The sequence below is a fragment of the Ranitomeya imitator genome, chromosome 8 (genome assembly GCF_032444005.1).
Source record: "Ranitomeya imitator isolate aRanImi1 chromosome 8, aRanImi1.pri, whole genome shotgun sequence".
Taxonomy (NCBI): Eukaryota; Metazoa; Chordata; class Amphibia; order Anura; family Dendrobatidae; genus Ranitomeya; species Ranitomeya imitator.
This window is the reverse complement of record NC_091289.1, coordinates 186,959,473-186,980,045: the sequence shown is the minus strand read 5'-3', so window position 1 is coordinate 186,980,045 and position 20,573 is coordinate 186,959,473. Positions and strand designations below refer to the sequence as shown.

The following is a 20,573-nucleotide window of genomic DNA, read 5'->3' as shown; positions in this document are numbered from 1 at the left end:
CTGGGGGAGACACGAGCAAGCTCAGACTCTGGGGGAGACACGAGCAAGCTCAGACTCTGGGGGAGACACGAGCAAGCTCAGACTCTGGGGGAGACACGAGCAAGCTCAGACTCTGGGGGAGACACGAGCAAGCTCAGACTCTGGGGGAGACACGAGCAAGCTCAGACTCTGGGGGAGACACGAGCAAGCTCAGACTCTGGGGGAGACACGAGCAAGCTCAGACTCTGGGGGAGACACGAGCAAGCTCAGACTCTGGGGGAGACACGAGCAAGCTCAGACTCTGGGGGAGACACGAGCAAGCTCAGACTCTGGGGGAGACACGAGCAAGCTCAGACTCTGGGGGAGACACGAGCAAGCTCAGACTCTGGGGGAGACACGAGCAAGCTCAGACTCTGGGGGAGACACGAGCAAGCTCAGACTCTGGGGGAGACACGAGCAAGCTCAGACTCTGGGGGAGACACGAGCAAGCTCAGACTCTGGGGGAGACACGAGCAAGCTCAGACTCTGGGGGAGACACGAGCAAGCTCAGACTCTGGGGGAGACACGAGCAAGCTCAGACTCTGGGGGAGACACGAGCAAGCTCAGACTCTGGGGGAGACACGAGCAAGCTCAGACTCTGGGGGAGACACGAGCAAGCTCAGACTCTGGGGGAGACACGAGCAAGCTCAGACTCTGGGGGAGACACGAGCAAGCTCAGACTCTGGGGGAGACACGAGCAAGCTCAGACTCTGGGGGAGACACGAGCAAGCTCAGACTCTGGGGGAGACACGAGCAAGCTCAGACTCTGGGGGAGACACGAGCAAGCTCAGACTCTGGGGGAGACACGAGCAAGCTCAGACTCTGGGGGAGACACGAGCAAGCTCAGACTCTGGGGGAGACACGAGCAAGCTCAGACTCTGGGGGAGACACGAGCAAGCTCAGACTCTGGGGGAGACACGAGCAAGCTCAGACTCTGGGGGAGACACGAGCAAGCTCAGACTCTGGGGGAGACACGAGCAAGCTCAGACTCTGGGGGAGACACGAGCAAGCTCAGACTCTGGGGGAGACACGAGCAAGCTCAGACTCTGGGGGAGACACGAGCAAGCTCAGACTCTGGGGGAGACACGAGCAAGCTCAGACTCTGGGGGAGACACGAGCAAGCTCAGACTCTGGGGGAGACACGAGCAAGCTCAGACTCTGGGGGAGACACGAGCAAGCTCAGACTCTGGGGGAGACACGAGCAAGCTCAGACTCTGGGGGAGACACGAGCAAGCTCAGACTCTGGGGGAGACACGAGCAAGCTCAGACTCTGGGGGAGACACGAGCAAGCTCAGACTCTGGGGGAGACACGAGCAAGCTCAGACTCTGGGGGAGACACGAGCAAGCTCAGACTCTGGGGGAGACACGAGCAAGCTCAGACTCTGGGGGAGACACGAGCAAGCTCAGACTCTGGGGGAGACACGAGCAAGCTCAGACTCTGGGGGAGACACGAGCAAGCTCAGACTCTGGGGGAGACACGAGCAAGCTCAGACTCTGGGGGAGACACGAGCAAGCTCAGACTCTGGGGGAGACACGAGCAAGCTCAGACTCTGGGGGAGACACGAGCAAGCTCAGACTCTGGGGGAGACACGAGCAAGCTCAGACTCTGGGGGAGACACGAGCAAGCTCAGACTCTGGGGGAGACACGAGCAAGCTCAGACTCTGGGGGAGACACGAGCAAGCTCAGACTCTGGGGGAGACACGAGCAAGCTCAGACTCTGGGGGAGACACGAGCAAGCTCAGACTCTGGGGGAGACACGAGCAAGCTCAGACTCTGGGGGAGACACGAGCAAGCTCAGACTCTGGGGGAGACACGAGCAAGCTCAGACTCTGGGGGAGACACGAGCAAGCTCAGACTCTGGGGGAGACACGAGCAAGCTCAGACTCTGGGGGAGACACGAGCAAGCTCAGACTCTGGGGGAGACACGAGCAAGCTCAGACTCTGGGGGAGACACGAGCAAGCTCAGACTCTGGGGGAGACACGAGCAAGCTCAGACTCTGGGGGAGACACGAGCAAGCTCAGACTCTGGGGGAGACACGAGCAAGCTCAGACTCTGGGGGAGACACGAGCAAGCTCAGACTCTGGGGGAGACACGAGCAAGCTCAGACTCTGGGGGAGACACGAGCAAGCTCAGACTCTGGGGGAGACACGAGCAAGCTCAGACTCTGGGGGAGACACGAGCAAGCTCAGACTCTGGGGGAGACACGAGCAAGCTCAGACTCTGGGGGAGACACGAGCAAGCTCAGACTCTGGGGGAGACACGAGCAAGCTCAGACTCTGGGGGAGACACGAGCAAGCTCAGACTCTGGGGGAGACACGAGCAAGCTCAGACTCTGGGGGAGACACGAGCAAGCTCAGACTCTGGGGGAGACACGAGCAAGCTCAGACTCTGGGGGGGGACACAAGCAAGCTCAGACTCTGGGGGGGGGGACACGAGCAAGCTCAGACTCTGGGGGGGGGGACACGAGCAAGCTCAGACTCTGGGGGAGGGGCGGACCGATTATTCTCATCAGACTTTTCAAGAACCTTCTGTATTTTTCCATAGAAAATGTTTCCACCTTCTCCATTTTGACAGTCCATGAAAATCGTAAAGCAATCAGATGTCATCCGAGTGTAGTGCAATTTTTTTTCACAAAACACAAACTTGCATTACCAATTTTGATTTCACCCTCAGATCAAAATTGTTCAAGGCGCCTCGATTTACTGTGGACCTCTCAGTCCACCAAAAATTCCAAATACGTGAATGGCCCTATAGACGATCTCAGGTACGAGGGCTATTCACGAAAAACACAGATGACACTCGGATGAGAAAATCGCAAGTCTGAATGAGTCCTTAGTGTGTATAGAGAATTTCCTGTCTTGGGGAACGGGGTGAGAAGAAGCAGACAGGACCTGCCTCGCATTAGTCATATATGAGTCACATAGTCAGTGACCGGCTTTTCCAATTACGGTACGTTTCCTCTGAAATGCCGCATCGTTTCAGAATAAAACATGCGCAACTGCAGTACCGCAGCCTCGGTTTAGGAAACATGGATCTCATGTTCATATATATTATAAAACAAAGCAAAATAATAAAAACAAAAAAATGAAAGAAAGAAGTTCAATTCTCATAAGAACACTGAATATCATTTTTTAAATATAGTTTTAGTCCAACGATAATTCCACAACTGCTGCTATAAATCACCTCCCGTTTTCTGTCAGTTTTCCCCTCCGTTGAATCATGATACCTATATAAAATCAATAACGCTTTGACGGTTACATTTTGGGGCTGTTTTACTGTAGGATTCATTATTTTCCATGACATTATTAAACAAAGAAACTTGGAATTAAATGAAAATAAGATGCAAACTCTGCAATTCTGCTGAAATACGGCAGTCTGGTGGAGAGGAGAGGCTAGCGACAGGCGAGAGTGGAGGGAACTGACAGGATTGTAACAATAAAAAGGGGAGGACAAGAACATGTAAGAAATCAACCAATTCCATCATGAAATCCCTTGCAGTTAAATCCTTAAAGGGGTTGTCCAGCCTAAAACGAAAAGTCTGTAGTCACAATGTGACTGCAGGCATATGAGTCCCCCCAGTGCACGCACTGTGCACTGCGAGGATTTGCAGCGGTCTGCCCCGGGAACGCCAGTCAAGTATGGGCTATGCAAATGCAGTGCCCCAGAGACCTGGTCGTTGCAGTAATGTCGCTCTGCCGCTAAGGGGAGTGATGGTACGTCTGATGGCACTAAAGGAGTTCATCTGACCAGGTATCACCAGCACACAGTACACTTCACACTCCGGCCACTAGGGGGAGCAAAAGGTTCTATTTATTAGGCCACTCCTCACACTGGTAAAACTAGGGGTTGGATAGGAAGTTAGTCAGAAGCTGACTGGGTTTTGTCCAGGCAACATCCCGTGGCAGGGGGTGTTGCGGGGAAGATTCAGGGGGGTCCCTGTCAAGCGTGGGAACCTGGCAGGCACCTAGCGACAAGGACAGATCGTTACAGAGCCGTGCCTGCACTACCTTGCGGTGGCATCTAAAGAAAGGACACGAAGCGAAGGATATTGTGGACAGTGAGAAACGAGATCAAGCACAAAGGAGAGCCAGTAGGAGTCATGCCCCGAGAATGGCAACATCCTACTGAGGCGCGTAGCCGGTGACCGGAACACCGAGGAAGTAACTGACTTTATGCCTTACTTCAAATACCGCAGGACAGTTAATTATAGTTTGGCTGTCTACCTAACATCACCTAAGCAGACATAGGGGGCAACCGTGGAGAGGGGCGTCTCTAGGGTCCCAGAATAGCTCCGAGCCTACCCGTCAAACGGGTGTGTCCTAGCCATAACAAACCTGGGGGACAGAGAATAGAAAGAACGAGAAAGAACTAGAAAGAACGAGAATAGAAGTTGTGAGGACTATCCCGAATGCTCAGCAGGGAAGCACTACAACACACAGGCGCTAGTGGTAGGCACCGATTTCGACCTGCAAAGGGAGCTCTGGATGTGCCTTCGGACCGGCCGGTCTCAGACAGCCCTGTTGACCGTGCTCTGGATTGAGGATCCTGAAGTCTTCAGTAAAGAGGTAAAGAGACTGCAACCCTGTGTCCTTGTCATTGCCTGCACCTCACACCATCGCCATCTACATTATCGGGAAGCCCTGGGGACATACTTCACCTGTGGGAAGGTATACCATCTAGCTGCCATCACATCACCCCAGTGGACCCCAAGCAGCGTCGGTCTCCCTGGCCGAATACCACAGGTGGCGTCACGAAGCCTTAGCTGACTTTTATTGGACGCCCCTTGGCAGGGTCACGGACCGGGTCCAGCCACCGTGACATCCCCAGAACTGAGCCAGAGAGGACCGGTACCGAGTAACACGCAGCCCTGCGTCTGGAGGCGCTCCACAAACTCCCGGGCAGGACCCTGTCTGGTGCAAGCAGCCTCACTCAATACACTTGTGAGTGCGCTGGGAGGATTCACTAGTCTGCAGTCATAGAAAGTGGCTGTAGACTTTTCCTTTTTAGACTAGACAACCCCTTTAACTTCCGATCTACTAGAAAACAGGTCAGTTTAAGGACTAAGAAAAATGGAAAAACTTTTGGTCTTGCAGGACTCGTCCTACTAGTTCTATTCTTGTTCTTGGGCAAGGTTATAGTAGTTATATTCTTGTACATAGGGGTCAGTATTATAGTAGTTATATTCTTATACATAGGGGCAGTATTATAGTAGTTATATTCTTGTACATAGGGGCAGTATTATAGTAGTTATATTCTAGTACATAGGAGCAGTATTATAGTAGTTATATTCTAGTACATAGGGGGCAGTATTATAGTAGTTATATTCTTGTACATAGGGGCAGTATTATAGTAGTTATATTCTTGTACATAGGGGCAGTATTATAGTAGTTATATTCCTGTACATAGGGGTCAGTATTATAGTAGTTATATTCTTGTACATAGGGGTCACTATCATAGTAGTTATATTCTTGTACATAGGGGTCAGTATTATAGTAGTTATATTCTTGTACATAGGGAGCAGTATTATAGTAGTTATATTCCTGTACATAGGGGGCAGGATTATAGTAGTTATATTCTTGTATATAGGGGCAGTATTATAGTAGTTATATTCTTGTACATAGGGGCAGTATTATAGTAGCTATATTCTTGTATATAGGGAGCAGTATTATAGTAGTTATATTCTTGTACATAGAAGGCAGTATTATAGTACTTATATTCTTGTACATAGGGGCAGTATTATAGTAATTATATTCTTGTACATAGGGGGCAGTATTAGAGTAGTCATATGTCACAGAGAACACAATCAATCTGATACACCCCGTTCTTGGTTTCTACTGTCAGCCTCCGGTATAATTAAACGCATATCTGTAAAGTTCACAAACAAATATGAACGCGATCAGCACATCAGACAATTTTGCAAGATGAATCATCGGATGCAGGGTCCATATGTCACCCAGAGGCTTTGCTGCTTGCGTGAACGTTTATGGCCTATAACTTTAAAATGTAATGTTATGCTTTAAAAGCCACTGGCAGAAGATAGATCACATTTATTTTAACGTCGGGATCGTAGGAAATAAATAAATAACACTGACAAAACGGATAGACAAGTGGGAGAGTGTTGGAGAGGCACTGGGAGGCGTTATGAGGCATTGTGAGGCATTGCTCTCCCCATGGATCTCATCTCTGTACCTTAAATTGCCACAATTATATGAAATTACTAGCTGACTAAATTAAGTCCTGGAGCAATGAGCAAAATAAAGGAACGCTTCACTCGGGAAATTTTTTGCATCATTGTGATCAGTAATTATTGTGCGTAGCTTTCAATCATTGCCAAATCCCGCTCATTGAATTTTCTCTACTACTATGTAAAGACGGCGAGGGAAGGGGGGTTCTTTATCGTTGCAAAGCTGCAATTCATTAATACGTGCATTCGGCATCAGATTTAAAGGAGACGTACGGACTTACCGGTGCTACTATGTAATCATTAGTATGTGGGCTAGTAAAGGAAAAAGTTCAAAGATGTTATTTTTGAGTTGCAGAGATATCTATCGGATTGCACGCAATTGCTCTAATTCAGATGCAACTTATCTCTAGGATATGCCATCACTTAAGATCGGAGGTGGTTGGATTTCTGAGACCACTACCGAACTTGAAAATGAAGGGGCCACAGTGAATGGGGTAGGATGCCGCCCCTACTGTATACTGGTGGTCGTCCAGGAGCTCTGCTGTGAAAAGTTTGAAAGCGTAGAGTAAAATCAAAACGTCTTCTCTTTTATTCTAAGGATTGCTGGGTGTACATGAGATCTGACCGCTACAATCAAAAAATAACATCATACCAAAAATGGCATAATTTTATAAGATGGGAATAACCCTTTACACAATTAGGTCCAGAACTATTTGGACAGTGACAAGTTTTGTAATTTTAGCTGTTTACCAAAACATAATTAAGATCTAGTTATATAATCACTATGGACTTAAAGTGCAGACTCTCAGGTTTAATTTGAGGGTATTCACATCCTAACTGGAGTAAGGGTTTCAAAACTACAGGTCTAACACATAGCTGCCCCTTTATAAAGTGCCAAAAGTAATCTGCCAATTATCTCAAAAGCTCTTTAATGGGCTGCAAGGGCTATTCACTATATATCCATCATCAATTATACAAGGAAAAGGTCTGGAGTTGTCTCCAGGTGTGGCATTTGCAAGCTGTTGCTGTGAACCCACAACATGTATTGAACTCTCAGCTGAAGAGAAACAGACCATCATTAAGCAGAAAAACAAGGAAGAAATCTATCACAGATAGCAGAAATGTTAGGAGTGGCAAAATTAACAGATTGGTACATTCTGCAAAAAAAAAAAAAACGCACTGATGAGCTTCAGCCATTAAAAAGGTAATATTTTTCTGATAAGCTTGGGAACTCAAAAAGGCCTAGAGAGCCATGGAAGACAACAGTGGTGGACGATATTAGAATCCTTTCCATGGTGGAGAAAAATCCCTTCACAGCATTCACCCAAGTGAAGAACACTCTCTAGGATGTCGGTGTTTCAGTGTCTGAGTCTCCATAAAGAGAAGACTTCATGAGAGCAAATACAGAGGGGTCACCACAAGGTGCAATCCATCAATCTGCCTGAAAATAGAAAGGCCAGATTATACTTTTCCAAAAAACATAAAAAGAAGCCGCCCAGTTCTGGAAAAACAAAACTAAGATCAACCTGTACCAGAATGATGGGAAGGTGGTCGTCTGAAGAAGGCTTGGAACGGCTCAAGATCCTCGGCACAGTACGTCCTTTATCACACGATGGAGGCCGTGGTAAGGACCTGGGCATGCATGACTGCCAATGGCACCGAGTCACTAGTGGTTATTGATGAGACTGAAGACAGAAGTGGCTGGATGAATTGTGTGTACAGGGCGATTACTTTCTGCCCAGATTCAACCAAATACAGGAAGATTTGACGACGCTTCACCGGACACATACACAATAGCCCAAAACATCCTGCGAGAGCAAAAAAAGTGGAAGAATCTGCAATGGCCGAGTCCTCCCCAGATCTCAGACCCATCGAGTCACATTTCACAGGCGTAACAGTGATGTACAGTTAGGTAGGTTAAACTGTCTTGTGTATACAGCGCCTAAACAATTAAGTGTTTCCATTGTTTAAAAAAAAGAAAGAAAGAAACTAATTTTAGCTATCACAACCAAATTAATAACTTTATAAATAAATCTTATGTTTGTCTCATGAGCTCAGCCATGTCCTTTGTGTGGATCAAAGACAACAGACTGCAGCAGGAGCCTCCCCCTTCCGTATTAACGATAGCAGGACAAAAATATAATTAAGCCCCCACTCCAGATGGTCCCCAACCAAAAAGGTAACAGGTTAGAATATTAACCCCTTTCTTCCCAATGGGATTTTTACAAGGGTCATGTAGAAAATACTGCAGGCTGACAAACCGTGGGGCTGAGATTTCTCAAGGTTATTTGTATCGCTCTGCTCGGAGTTTAAAATTCCTTTAATGGTGAACTGTGAGACACATGACTTCAGAATTAGACTCCACAGGGATTTGATAGTAATTGGTTATCAAGACCCTTTACGAAGTCTCACCGATGAGCTTCCAGCAGCACAGAGTATGTCAGGAGAAGGGTGCATTGCTCTTGTTGCTCTGTCCAGTTGTGTCATGATGTTGACGAGGACAGGACTGAATGTGACAGGGGAAGAGTCTTCATCTAAGGAGGGTAAGAGAAAAGTACAAGGTCGCAGTCTGAAAGGTTATATTGACCGTAGTGCAGGGTTGTCCAGCTGCACAGAGTATTTCAGGAGAAGCGAGTGTTGACTTTCTGTGAAGCAGTAATGTGTCCTCTCTTGGAACAATCTTCGTGCAAGTGAGTAGGGGAATGGAGTCACAAATGAGCAACAGGTTCCATAGCAGCACAGAGTATTTCAGGAAAGCAGTGTGGCATTTTAAGAGGCAGTGATATGAACTACTTGCTAAAACAAATTTGTTATAATAAAAAAAAAAAAGTGAAGGAATAAAAAAAAAAAATGCCATGAAACAATGAAATAGGTTGCAGTCACGAGCTAAAGTCGTCTGAAGGTGGACGACCCCCTATGAAACATTTCCTTTGACTGACGTGAGCAGAATTGCGCATTGCTGGAGGAAAGGTCTGCCCAAGGTTATAGCTGAGAATATAGACGCACGGTTACAGACACTGGCAGTTTTCAGGACACCGATCACAATAACAAAAAGGGCAATTCCCATACTGCCAGGATGTAAAGAATCTGGAAAAAATAAATAAATAAAAGAGCCAGAAACCTGACAGAATACAGTCCCCCAACCAAGATGGAAATGCACATAGGAAAAGGGGACCTGTCACATTTCTCAACTTTGGCCACTCTGTAACAAAAGTTTAGTTTTTTTTTTTTTTTTAAGTAAGTTTCCCTGTTGCAGGGTAGAGGAGAAACTCACGTGATTCTTCCCTTTAGGGCTTGTTTTCACTTGCGAGGAACACGTCCGTGTCTCGCATGTGGAAACGAAGCTCTGGTGCCGGCACTCCGGAGCGGAGCGTGCGGCCGCATAGCAACACATGGAGTTGCACGCTCCGCTCTGGAGTGCCGGCACCAGAGCTTCGTTTCCACATGCGAGACACGGACGTATATCTCGCAAGTGAAAACAAGCCCTTAATTCACCTTTTCACATCTGCAATGACCAGGAGTGCACTAGAGAAGAAGCTAGGAAAATGATTCACTTTTTCTACAGGGATTGTCCAACCGTTAGGCAGCGTATTAAAAAGTTAAGTAACCAAGTTACTTAATCAGTTTTTATTTTGGTGAACGTCATTTCATGGTCCCCGTGTGCTACCAGGCAATCCCTGCTCATCTGCAGAGACTGAAGCCCCATTCTGAACCTGTCTTACCAGGGACAGCGCCGATACACTGAAACAAGCTTTACATGAGTATTCCTATCCACCTTTGGCAAGTAGAGAGAGAATGGAGCACACAAAGTAAATTAGAAAGGCGCTCGTCATTGGCCGATGACCAAACTTCATTTACTTAAAGATGAATTCTGTTAAATAAGCCGTTCTCCAGTCTCGCTGATCCAAATGGAGGGACTCCTCTAGCACAGAAACATACACTAAGAGAATATTTAGATTTTTTTTTTTAAGACAAAATCCTAAAAGACATGCAAAACAGGAAGTTATTGATGCTCATTAAAAGACCAAAAAAATGGCAAAAAGTAAACAAAAAAAGTGTCGTTTCCTAAAGCAAAGCCCCATTTATCTTTGGATCATGGCTGGTTTTGCAGGTCAGCCAAATTCATCTTAACTGAGCTGCAATTCCAAGTCTGGCCATGAACAAGAGCAGCGCCATTTCTAGAAAAAAAAAATATATTTTTTTCTAGTGTAAACCCTTGAACAGACATACAGGTCCTTCTCAAAAAATTAGCATATAGTGTTAAATTTCATTATTTACCATAATGTAATGATTACAATTAAACTTTCATATATTATAGATTCATTATCCACCAACTGAAATTTGTCAGGTCTTTTATTGTTTTAATACTGATGATTTTGGCATACAACTCCTGATAACCCAAAAAACCTGTCTCAATAAATTAGCATATCAAGAAAAGGTTCTCTAAACGACCTATTACCCTAATCTTCTGAATCAACTAATTAACTCTAAACACATGCAAAAGATACCTGAGGCTTTTATAAACTCCCTGCCTGGTTCATTACTCAAAACCCCCATCATGGGTAAGACTAGCGACCTGACAGATGTCAAGAAGGCCATCATTGACACCCTCAAGCAAGAGGGTAAGACCCAGAAAGAAATTTCTCAACAAATAGGCTGTTCACAGAGTGCTGTATCAAGGCACCTCAATGGTAAGTCTGTTGGAAGGAAACAATGTGGCAGAAAACGCTGTACAACGAGAAGAGGAGACCGGACCCTGAGGAAGATTGTGGAGAAGGACCGATTCCAGACCTTGGGGAACCTGAGGAAGCAGTGGACTGAGTCTGGTGTGGAAACATCCAGAGCCACCGTGCACAGGCGTGTGCAGGAAATGGGCTACAGGTGCCGCATTCCCCAGGTAAAGCCACTTTTGAACCATAAACAGCGGCAGAGGCGCCTGACCTGGGCTACAGAGAAGCAGCACTGGACTGTTGCTAAGTGGTCCCAAGTACTTTTTTCTGATGAAAGCAAATTTTGCATGTCATTCGGAAATCAAGGTGCCAGAGTCTGGAGGAAGACTGGGGAGAAGGAAATGCCAAAATGCCTGAAGTTCAGTGTCAAGTACCCACAGTCAGTGATGGTGTGGGGTGCCATGTCAGCTGCTGGTGTTGGTCCACTGTGTTTCATCAAGGGCAGGGTCAATGCAGCTAGCTATCAGGAGATTTTGGAGCACTTCATGCTTCCATCGGCTGAAATGCTTTATGGAGATGAAGATTTCATTTTTCAGCACGACCTGGCACCTGCTCACAGTGCCAAAACCACTGGTAAATGGTTTACTGACCATGGTATTACTGTGCTCAATTGGCCTGCCAACTCTCCTGACCTGAACCCCATAGAGAATCTGTGGGATATTGTGAAGAGAAAGTTGAGAGACGCAAGACCCAACACTCTGGATGAGCTTAAGGCCGCTATTGAAGCATCCTGGGCCTCCATAACATCTCAGCAGTGTCACAGGCTGATTGCCTCCATGCCACGCCGCATTGAAGCAGTCATTTCTGCCAAAGGATTCCCGACCAAGTATTGAGTGCATAACTGAACATTATTATTTGATGTTTTTTTTGTTTGTTATTAAAAAACACTTTTATTTGATTGGATGGGTGAAATATGCTAATTTATTGAGACAGGTTTTTGGGTTATCAGGAGTTGTATGCCAAAATCATCAGTATTAAAACAATAAAAGACCTGACAAATTTCAGTTGGTGGATAATGAATCTATAATATATGAAAGTTTAATTGTAATCATTACATTATGGTAAATAATGAAATTTAACACTATATGCTAATTTTTTGAGAAGGACCTGTAGTCTATTTCGATTAACTTCCTTAAGGTTGGGTCTGTCTTCATGTAGCATTTGTGACATGGCTCAATGCAGAAAAGCCGGTGGCAATTTCCCATGATTTTGCAGCATGCCCCAAATCTGCTGGCAAGTCACGAGTGCAGTTCTCGGACACTCAGAGTGTGGATACCACAGAAAGCCAACGTCTATTAGCTTATTGTTGGAGCATTTTGATGAAGATCATATAGCTCCTTTCATGCCTCATATATTGGCGGCCAAGGACCTCAGGAAACGCTTACCTCGTAATCCAAGATGCTGAAGCCGAGGCCCCGCTTGTCCTTTTCCAATTCCACAATGTCAACTTCCGGAGACCACAAGGTCAGCTCTCCATCCTCATCGTCGGCTTCATGGACTTGGGTCAAGTCATCGCCCGGTGGTTCCTACAATTAAATTCAAAATATTAGGTTTGTTCTTATGAACAATATGGGAAAACTAGGAAAGTGGCTGCCGGCTGGATGAACGGATAGTAGATTGTCCGAGGTTTGAGGAGACGCTAGTATATGCCAAAATGGCATTGGATCAGCAAACCTGCAAATTCAGCCAGCAAGGCGGGCCTAGAGCCGTTCTACCAGCAAACTGAATTGGCCAAATCCACCAAAAGGTTATTTAGACACAGAATCTTGTTAGATTCCGACGCTCGAGCAGCGCAGGATGTTGGCGATTTCACCCACAATGCTGAGCATTAAGCATGTTCGGTGCAGACACTGAGCCATCAGAGGGCAGCTGTCAGAGGTCACCTCCTGCAACCTGTAAACTAAACCGGCAGAACTTTGAATTCAGCTCTGGATGTGAGTGGAGTATATGGAATTAATTTACTAATGATAATGGATAAGTAACTCATAGTACAATGAAGATTAGTCATTACTATCCCAGTGTCTGAATGCTATGCAGAAAATGTACAGCGACAGCAGAGGGCAAGAGGAGTTATCTATATTCAATAAGGGAAGCATTGCTGTATCACTATTGAAGTTAATAGGAGCTGGCCACCATGGTTGCCTGTACAAAGGCAGATGATCTTCAGTTACACCTGAGCACGGAGAACAGACCCCATGAGGTCCAGTTATGATATATTTCAGAAGTTCTACAGTTCTGGAACAGCGGGGGTTTACAGGCAAGTATACATTATAAAACTCCTAAGCAAAATCTTCTGATCCAAGCATACAGTAGAAATAATGCCTAAGGGTATGTGCACACGTTGCAGAATTGCCTGCGGATTTTTCTGCACTAAATCTGCAGCTCTTGGCAGAAAACGCAGGTGCGTTTTTTGCGCGTTTTTTGAAAGCTAAATAAAAATGTATTATTGAACAAAAAAAAAAAAAAAAGATTTGTGATGTCCCGTCTTGTCCAACCTCCTCTTTTACATTTGTCCAACCCACGCTCCATTACACACATAGATATAGACCGACAGACAGACAGACAGACAGACCGCATGGTACTATAAACCGCATAGAAAACTGCTGCAGATCCGCAGCGTCAAAAACGCCGCGGATCCGCGGTAAAATCCGCAACGTGTGTGAACATGGCCTAAGGCTTTGTTCACATGTTGCATTTTTGCTGCATTTTTTAAGCAAATCAAAAGCTGCGTTTTACAGTACCAGCCAAAGCTATGCGATTTTAGAAATCTCATGCACACACATTGCTTTTTCCCTGACAATTGAAAAATTGCTACGTTTTTGAAAACTACAGCAAGTAACTTCTTTCAGCATTTTTCACCCATAGAAAGCAATGACTAAGAGCAAAAACAAAGAAAAAAAAAACACAGCATGCACCAAACGTTATCAGCATGCATAAAAAACAGATGTACCAAATAAAACACAGTCCAAAAAACAAATAACCGCAATAAAACAAACACAGAAAAATTTAATTTTTGTAATCAGTTTCTTTACTGCCAAAAGAGTAGGTTTTGCCTGCAGAACAAAAAAAGCAAAATGTGATAGTCTTATAGTATCTGAAAGGTTGCTTTAAAATATGTAAAAAAAAAAAAAAAAAAAAAAATTTTAAACTTTCTAAATTTAAGATAAAATATTAGCCACTGTGAAGACTTATTTATACCTTTGCAAAACTTCAGCAACTCATGTGACTTTTTCTTTTACTCATGACCAGAATTATTTTCAAACTTCCTTGCTGTCAGACACGAGACCTAACTATCATCTGAGCTCCTGCAATTCCCTGCTCTCTAGAAAAGGCGAACCCAGCAGAATTCTGACTTTAGACTTGGATATAAATGGAAATGGAATATAAACATCACAAACTAGTGCAAAAAAAAGTAATAGTATTTGTAAAGTTTTAAGTAGTTAAAAAAAAAAAGTTTAATGTAAACAGATTATTTTATGGGTGCATAACTCTGCTAAAAAGTTTTCAAAAAGTTCAATACCCTTTACCTTTTGCTGATAATCATCACCTGCCAACTCTGGAGATGTGAAAACTTGATCGTCTTCATCTGGCTAGATAAAAATATATATATATATACATATAAGTAAAGGGAGCACTTAAACAACATAATGTAACTCCAAGTCAATCACACTTCCGTGAAAACAACCTGTCCAGTTAAAAAGCAACACTGATTGTGAATCAGTTATTACAGTTGTTCTGTAAATGGAACAGACAACAGGTAGAAATGATAGGAAAGTAACAAGACAACTCCTATAAAGGAGCGGTTCTGCAGGGGGTGACCACAGACCATTTCTGCAGGGGGTGACCACAGACCATTTCTCTGTTCTCAACCTTTTCGGCTGTTTTGATCACTTTTGCATTTTGTCACTGCTCTCAACCTTTTAGGAACAGAAGCATGAGGCAGTGTCTACAACCCACGGAAATTGCTCAGGTAGGGCAGCTCATCCAGGATGGCACATCAATGCAAGTAGTGGCAAGAAGGGTAGCTGTGTCTGTCAGCACAGTGCCCAGAACATGGAGCAGATACCAGGAGGTGGACCAATACCAGGAGACATGGAGGGTAATGTAGGAGGGCAACAACCCAGCAGTAGGATGGCTACCTACTCATTTGTGCAAGGAGGAACAGGAGGAGCAGTGCCAGAGCCCTGCAAAATTACCTCCGTAAGGCCACTAACATCCATGTGTCTCTGCAAACTGTCAGAAAGGCTCCATGAGGGTGGTATGATGGCTTGAGGTCCACAAATGGATGTTGTGCTTACAGATCAACACTGTGTAGGGCGAGGTACCATGACGGACATTAGGTACAAGGATGAGATCCGCAGACCCCTTGTGAGACCATATGCTGGTGCGGTTGGCCCTGGGTTCCTTCTGATGCATGACAATGCTACGCCTCATGTGGCTGGAGTCTGTCAGCAGTTCCTGCATGATGAAGGCATTGTTGCTATGGACTGGCCCGACCGTTCCCCAGATCCGAATCCGATTGAACACATCTGGGACATCATTGTCCCCTATAAGAAGGTAATAGCTGAAACGTGCATAGAGGAAGGCACCATCACCGACCAGAGGTAACCTTTGTACCATCTTGATTTTTTCTTGTAGTTCTTCACACTTCTTTAGGAGAATGCTTTCCCACTAGGATGCTTTGGTTTATTCCTTGTATATATTATCCTGTGAAGTGTGTTACCTTACCAACCTTTATATACAACCTCTTTATAACGTGGTGAGTTCCTGGTGCCATTTTTTTTTTGTTAAGCAACCTTGCCTGTGTTTTTTTTTTTTATACAAATTTTTTCGTATTTTCTATTATTGGTTCTTGTGTACATTTTTTCTTTCTGATTCTATCTGGGACACCATGTCTGATTCCATCCACAATCATCATGTTGCACCACAGACTGTCGATGAGTTGACTAATGCTTCAATCCAGGTGAGGGAGGAGATCCCTCAAGAGAACATCTGCCGCCTCATCAGGACCATGCACAAGTGTTGTAAGAAGGTCATTCAGGCACATGGAGGCCACACACACTACTGAGTAACATTTACTTGTCTTGAGGCATTTCCACTGAAGTTGGATCAGCCTGTAACTTCATTTTCCACTTTGATTTTGAATATCATTCCAAATCCACACCTCCATGGGATATTAATTTTGATTTACATTGATCATTTTTATGTTTTATTGTTCAACACATTCCACTATGTAATGAATAAAGATTTACAACTGGAATATTTCATTCAGTGATATCTAGGATGTGATATTTTGGTGTTCCCTTTATTTTTTTGAGCAGTGTATATATTTACTGTACATTATAACAAGAGTCAACATCAGCTTTAAAAATAAAACTAAGTTGGAGTGATTTTTAAAGGGGTATTTTTACCTTAAACATGTATAGCATAGCCACAGGATATGCCATAAATGCCAAATTTGTGCAGTTTTCAGGAGTTATGGTGCCACTGCCTCTCAATAAACAGGGAAGTGATCGCAAAGAATGGGAAAATGGATGTTGCATAGCCCAATTTCCCCATAAATTAATATATCAAAAACATTTCTAGAATTCGCCCTTTTCTTACTTTCGACTCTGCAAAAACTCTTACTGTTTCACTTATTCATTCTCGTCTGGACTATTGTAACTCTCTACTAATCGGCCTCCCTCTTACCAAACTGTCCCCGCTCCAATCTGTCCTGAATGCTGCTGCCAGGATCATATTCCTCACCAACCGTTACACCGATGCCTCTACCTTGTGCCAGTCATTACACTGGCTACCCATCCACTCCAGAATCCAGTACAAAACTACTACCCTCATCCACAAAGCACTCCATGGCTCAGCACCACCCTACATCTCCTCCCTGGTATCAGTCTACCACCCTACCCGTGCCCTCCGCTCCGCTAATGACCTCAGGTTAGCATCCTCAATAATCAGAACCTCCCACTCCCGTCTCCAAGACTTTACACGTGCTGCGCCGATTCTTTGGAATGCACTACCTAGGTTAATACGATTAATCCCCAATCCCCACAGTTTTAAGCGTACCCTAAAAACTCATTTGTTCAGACTGGCCTACCGCCTCAATGCATTAACCTAACTATCCCTGTGTGGCCTATTTATAAAAAAAACAAAAACAAAAAACAATCAGGTTCCTCGCATCATGTTCTCATTCACTTTATGCAGTTAATAGCCCACTGTGTCTGTACTGCTACATACTTAGGCAGTTAACTGGTTCATGCAGCTTTACATGAACACCTGAGCCTTACACTATGGCTGGTCCGAATAACTATAGCAATTGTTACCATCCACCTCTCGTGTCTCCCCTTTTCCTCATAGTTTGTAAGCTTGCGAGCAGGGCCCTCACTCCTCCTGGTATCTGTTTTGAACTGTATTTCTGTTATGCTGTAATGTCTATTGTCTGTACAAGTCCCCTCTATAATTTGTAAAGCGCTGCGGAATATGTTGGCGCTATATAAATAAAAATTATTATTATTATTATTATTATATGGCATATTCTGTGAAGTTGGACCTAGTTCTAGTGCAATGACAGGATCCTATATTCCCATACTATAGTGAAGCTTCACATAACATGCACATAGATATGCTTAGAATCATATCCAGCAGATTTCTACAAACCATGATTATGTCTAAACGAACTGCAAAAATACATTTTCAAAATCCCAAAGATTGAAAATACCTACAGCAAAACCCCAAACCTAAAGTCATATCTATTTCATATGTTGATATGAAAGAAATTTTAAAAAAATGGTAAGGTCAAACCTTAAAATGATGCTCAAAGCACCAAACTATGGCCAAAAACTAAAGTCACATGAACAAAAAAAAAAGGATAAAAATATCAAAGAACCTAAATATTGGAGTCGTTATTTTTTTTTGGAATGCTGGTGATACTCATGAAGTGCAGAACTGACAGCTTCTGCCCATCACCGCTGCACACTTACATTCTGGATCCTCAGGTCTTTTGGATTGTCCACAAAGTTGTCATTGTCATCATCGATCAAGCGGCGGCAACACACCAGTGTAAATGGAGGGGGCACTTCTTTAAGGAAGGAAATGGCTTCTCGGCGAGACTTTCCATAAAGCTGGACTTGGTTCACCTACGGAGAAATAGCGAGTAGGTTTACATTGTTTATGGACCACACCGATACATTGACCATGTGAATTTTTTCCATGGTTGTCAGATCATTCAAAAGTAATTTTAATTTTCTCACAAGCCCAACATGGGGCTCGGACAATAAGACAGTAGAAGATTGTAATCTGTATTTTTTTATTTTTTTTTTATTATCTGGATTATCAGTATGTAACTGACGATCAGTACTGGTCAATTTATTTTGAAAGGGATTCAACTTTTTTTTTTTCTGGTGTATCTTAACTTTTGCGGTTTTCAAGTTTCAAAGTTTTTGAACCAGTGGATAATGAAGTGTGTGCGACTTAAGGTAAAATATACATTTTTAGTTCAAGATCGGTTTAAAAAAAATAAAAATAAAAGAATCGTTATAAATGTGGCACATTCCCAGGCAAATATGAAATGGCGGCGACGAGTTGGCTGCGACCAGCTCAACCAGCGACACCATTACGACTCTACATTGAAACTTTTCTGCAGACACATTCTTCACTGTTTACTCAACATTACGTCTTGTACTTGTAGGGGGTTTTTTTGTGTCAAAATATGTCATTTCTTTCAGAGCGAGATTAAATTTCCTACAAAACCTGATCCAACAGCCCTTTGAGGTTATTAAATTATGTGCACTCGGAGTACTGAAATGACAGTATAGCTCTTTAGGTCAAAATGTGCGTGAGCCGAATCCTGATAGACTTTATGAGAACAGTCTCACAACAGCAAAGTTTATCAATAATAATAATAATAATCTTTATTTATATAGTGCCAACATATTCCGCAGCGCTTTACAGTTTAACAGTTATCAACAGTTATCAAGATTTGTTACCAGACTAAGTATACAGTTATGGCAACACATCTGACCAGTCATCTGCGACCAATCCCTGTACTCCCTATAGAAAGACATTCTGCAGGAAAAGCCGGGATCGGACCACACCAGGGACTGGAGCACAGTTACCGTATGTTCTCTGATGAAGCCCCTTCAGACTGGGACATCTGGAAGAATGATTGTCTGGAGAAGAAAAGATGAGCACTGCCAGGAGTCTTGTGCCTGCCAACAGTAAAGCTTCCTAAGACCATTCATGTATGGGGGGGTTCCTCAATTGAGGGGGCTCACTCTCAATTTTGACTAAAAACATGGCCATGAACAAAGATTGGGATCTAAACCTCCTCCAAGAGCAACCACTCCCAACCATCCAGGTGGTGATGATGCTTTTTCTGGCATGATGGAGACTAAGTCACAGGGCACAAGTGATAACTAGGTGGCTCAGTGAGCAAAACATTAGCATTTTTGATCCAGGACAAGGAAACTTCCCAGATCTGGAACCCATTGAGAAATTGAGAACCTGCAATCAATCCTCTAGCCTCTGGCCCAGAAGCCGATATCCAGCTACTATGGAGAAGGGCAGAAGTCTGGAGAAATAAGGGTCAACACCGGAAATATTAAGACTTTACAGAAACTTCATGTATTTGTTAATAAAAGTTTAAAAACGTCTGAAACGGTAATAATTGTACTTCAATAACTATAGAAATATACAATTAAATTATCTAAAAACAAGGAAGCAGCAAACTGTGAAAAACAAAATTTGGGTAATTCTCAAAATGTTTTAACCACGACTGTATGTACACGGTTAATTAACTAGCAGAATAGCGAGTGCAGCTCTGGAGTATAATACAGGATGTAAATCAAGATCAGTACAGAATCAGCAATGTAATATATGTACACACAGTGACTGCACCAACAGAATACGGAGTACAGCTCTGGAGTATAATACAGGATGTAAATCAGGATCAGTAATATACATACACAGTGAAAGCACCAGCAGAATAGTGAGTGTAGTTCTGGAGCATAACATGGGATCTAACTCAGGAGCTGTACAGGAACAGTAACGTAATGTATGTACACAGTGACTGCACCAGCAGAAAATTGAGTGCAGCTCTGGGGTATAATACAGGATGTAACTCAGGATCAGTAATGTAATGTATGTACACATTGACTGCACCAGCAGAATAGTGAGTGCAGCTCTGGAGTATAATACAGGATGTAACTCAGGATCAGTAATGTATGTACACTGTGACTGCACCAGCAGAATAGTGAGTGCAGCTCTGGGGTATAATACAGGATGTAACTCAGGATCAGTAATGTAATGTATGTACACTGTGACTGCACCAGCAGAATAGTGAGTGCAGCTCTGGAGTATAATACAGGATGTAACTCAGGATCAGTAATGTAATGTATGTACACAGTGACTGCACCAGCAGAAAAGTGAGTGCAGCTCTGGGGTATAATACAGGATGTAACTCAGGATCAGTAATGTAATATATGCACACAGTGACTGCACCAGCAGAATAGCGAGTGCAGCTCTGGGTAAGGCTGGTTTCACATTTGTGTTTAAAAACACAGTGTTTTAAACGCAAACGCATTTGGTGAAAAAAATGCATGTAAACGCATTTAAACGCTGCGTTTTGTGACGCATGCGTTTTTG

The 20,573-nt window shown here is 43.9% G+C and overlaps 1 protein-coding gene across 4 annotated transcripts in view; it reads right to left on the bottom strand.

Moving 5' to 3' along the window:
- The window catches only part of PATJ (PATJ crumbs cell polarity complex component), a 240,147-nt gene that overhangs the window by 161,021 nt on the left and 58,553 nt on the right, over window positions 1–20,573 (bottom strand). For all 4 annotated transcript variants that reach the window (XM_069738164.1, XM_069738165.1, XM_069738166.1 and 1 more), the window contains exons 16-18: window positions 17,912–18,067; window positions 14,462–14,524; window positions 12,320–12,460 (exon numbers count right to left, since the gene is read on the bottom strand). In XM_069738164.1, the coding sequence (XP_069594265.1) occupies window positions 12,320–12,460; window positions 14,462–14,524; window positions 17,912–18,067 (360 nt within the window). The remainder of the gene's footprint in view (window positions 1–12,319; window positions 12,461–14,461; window positions 14,525–17,911; window positions 18,068–20,573) is intronic.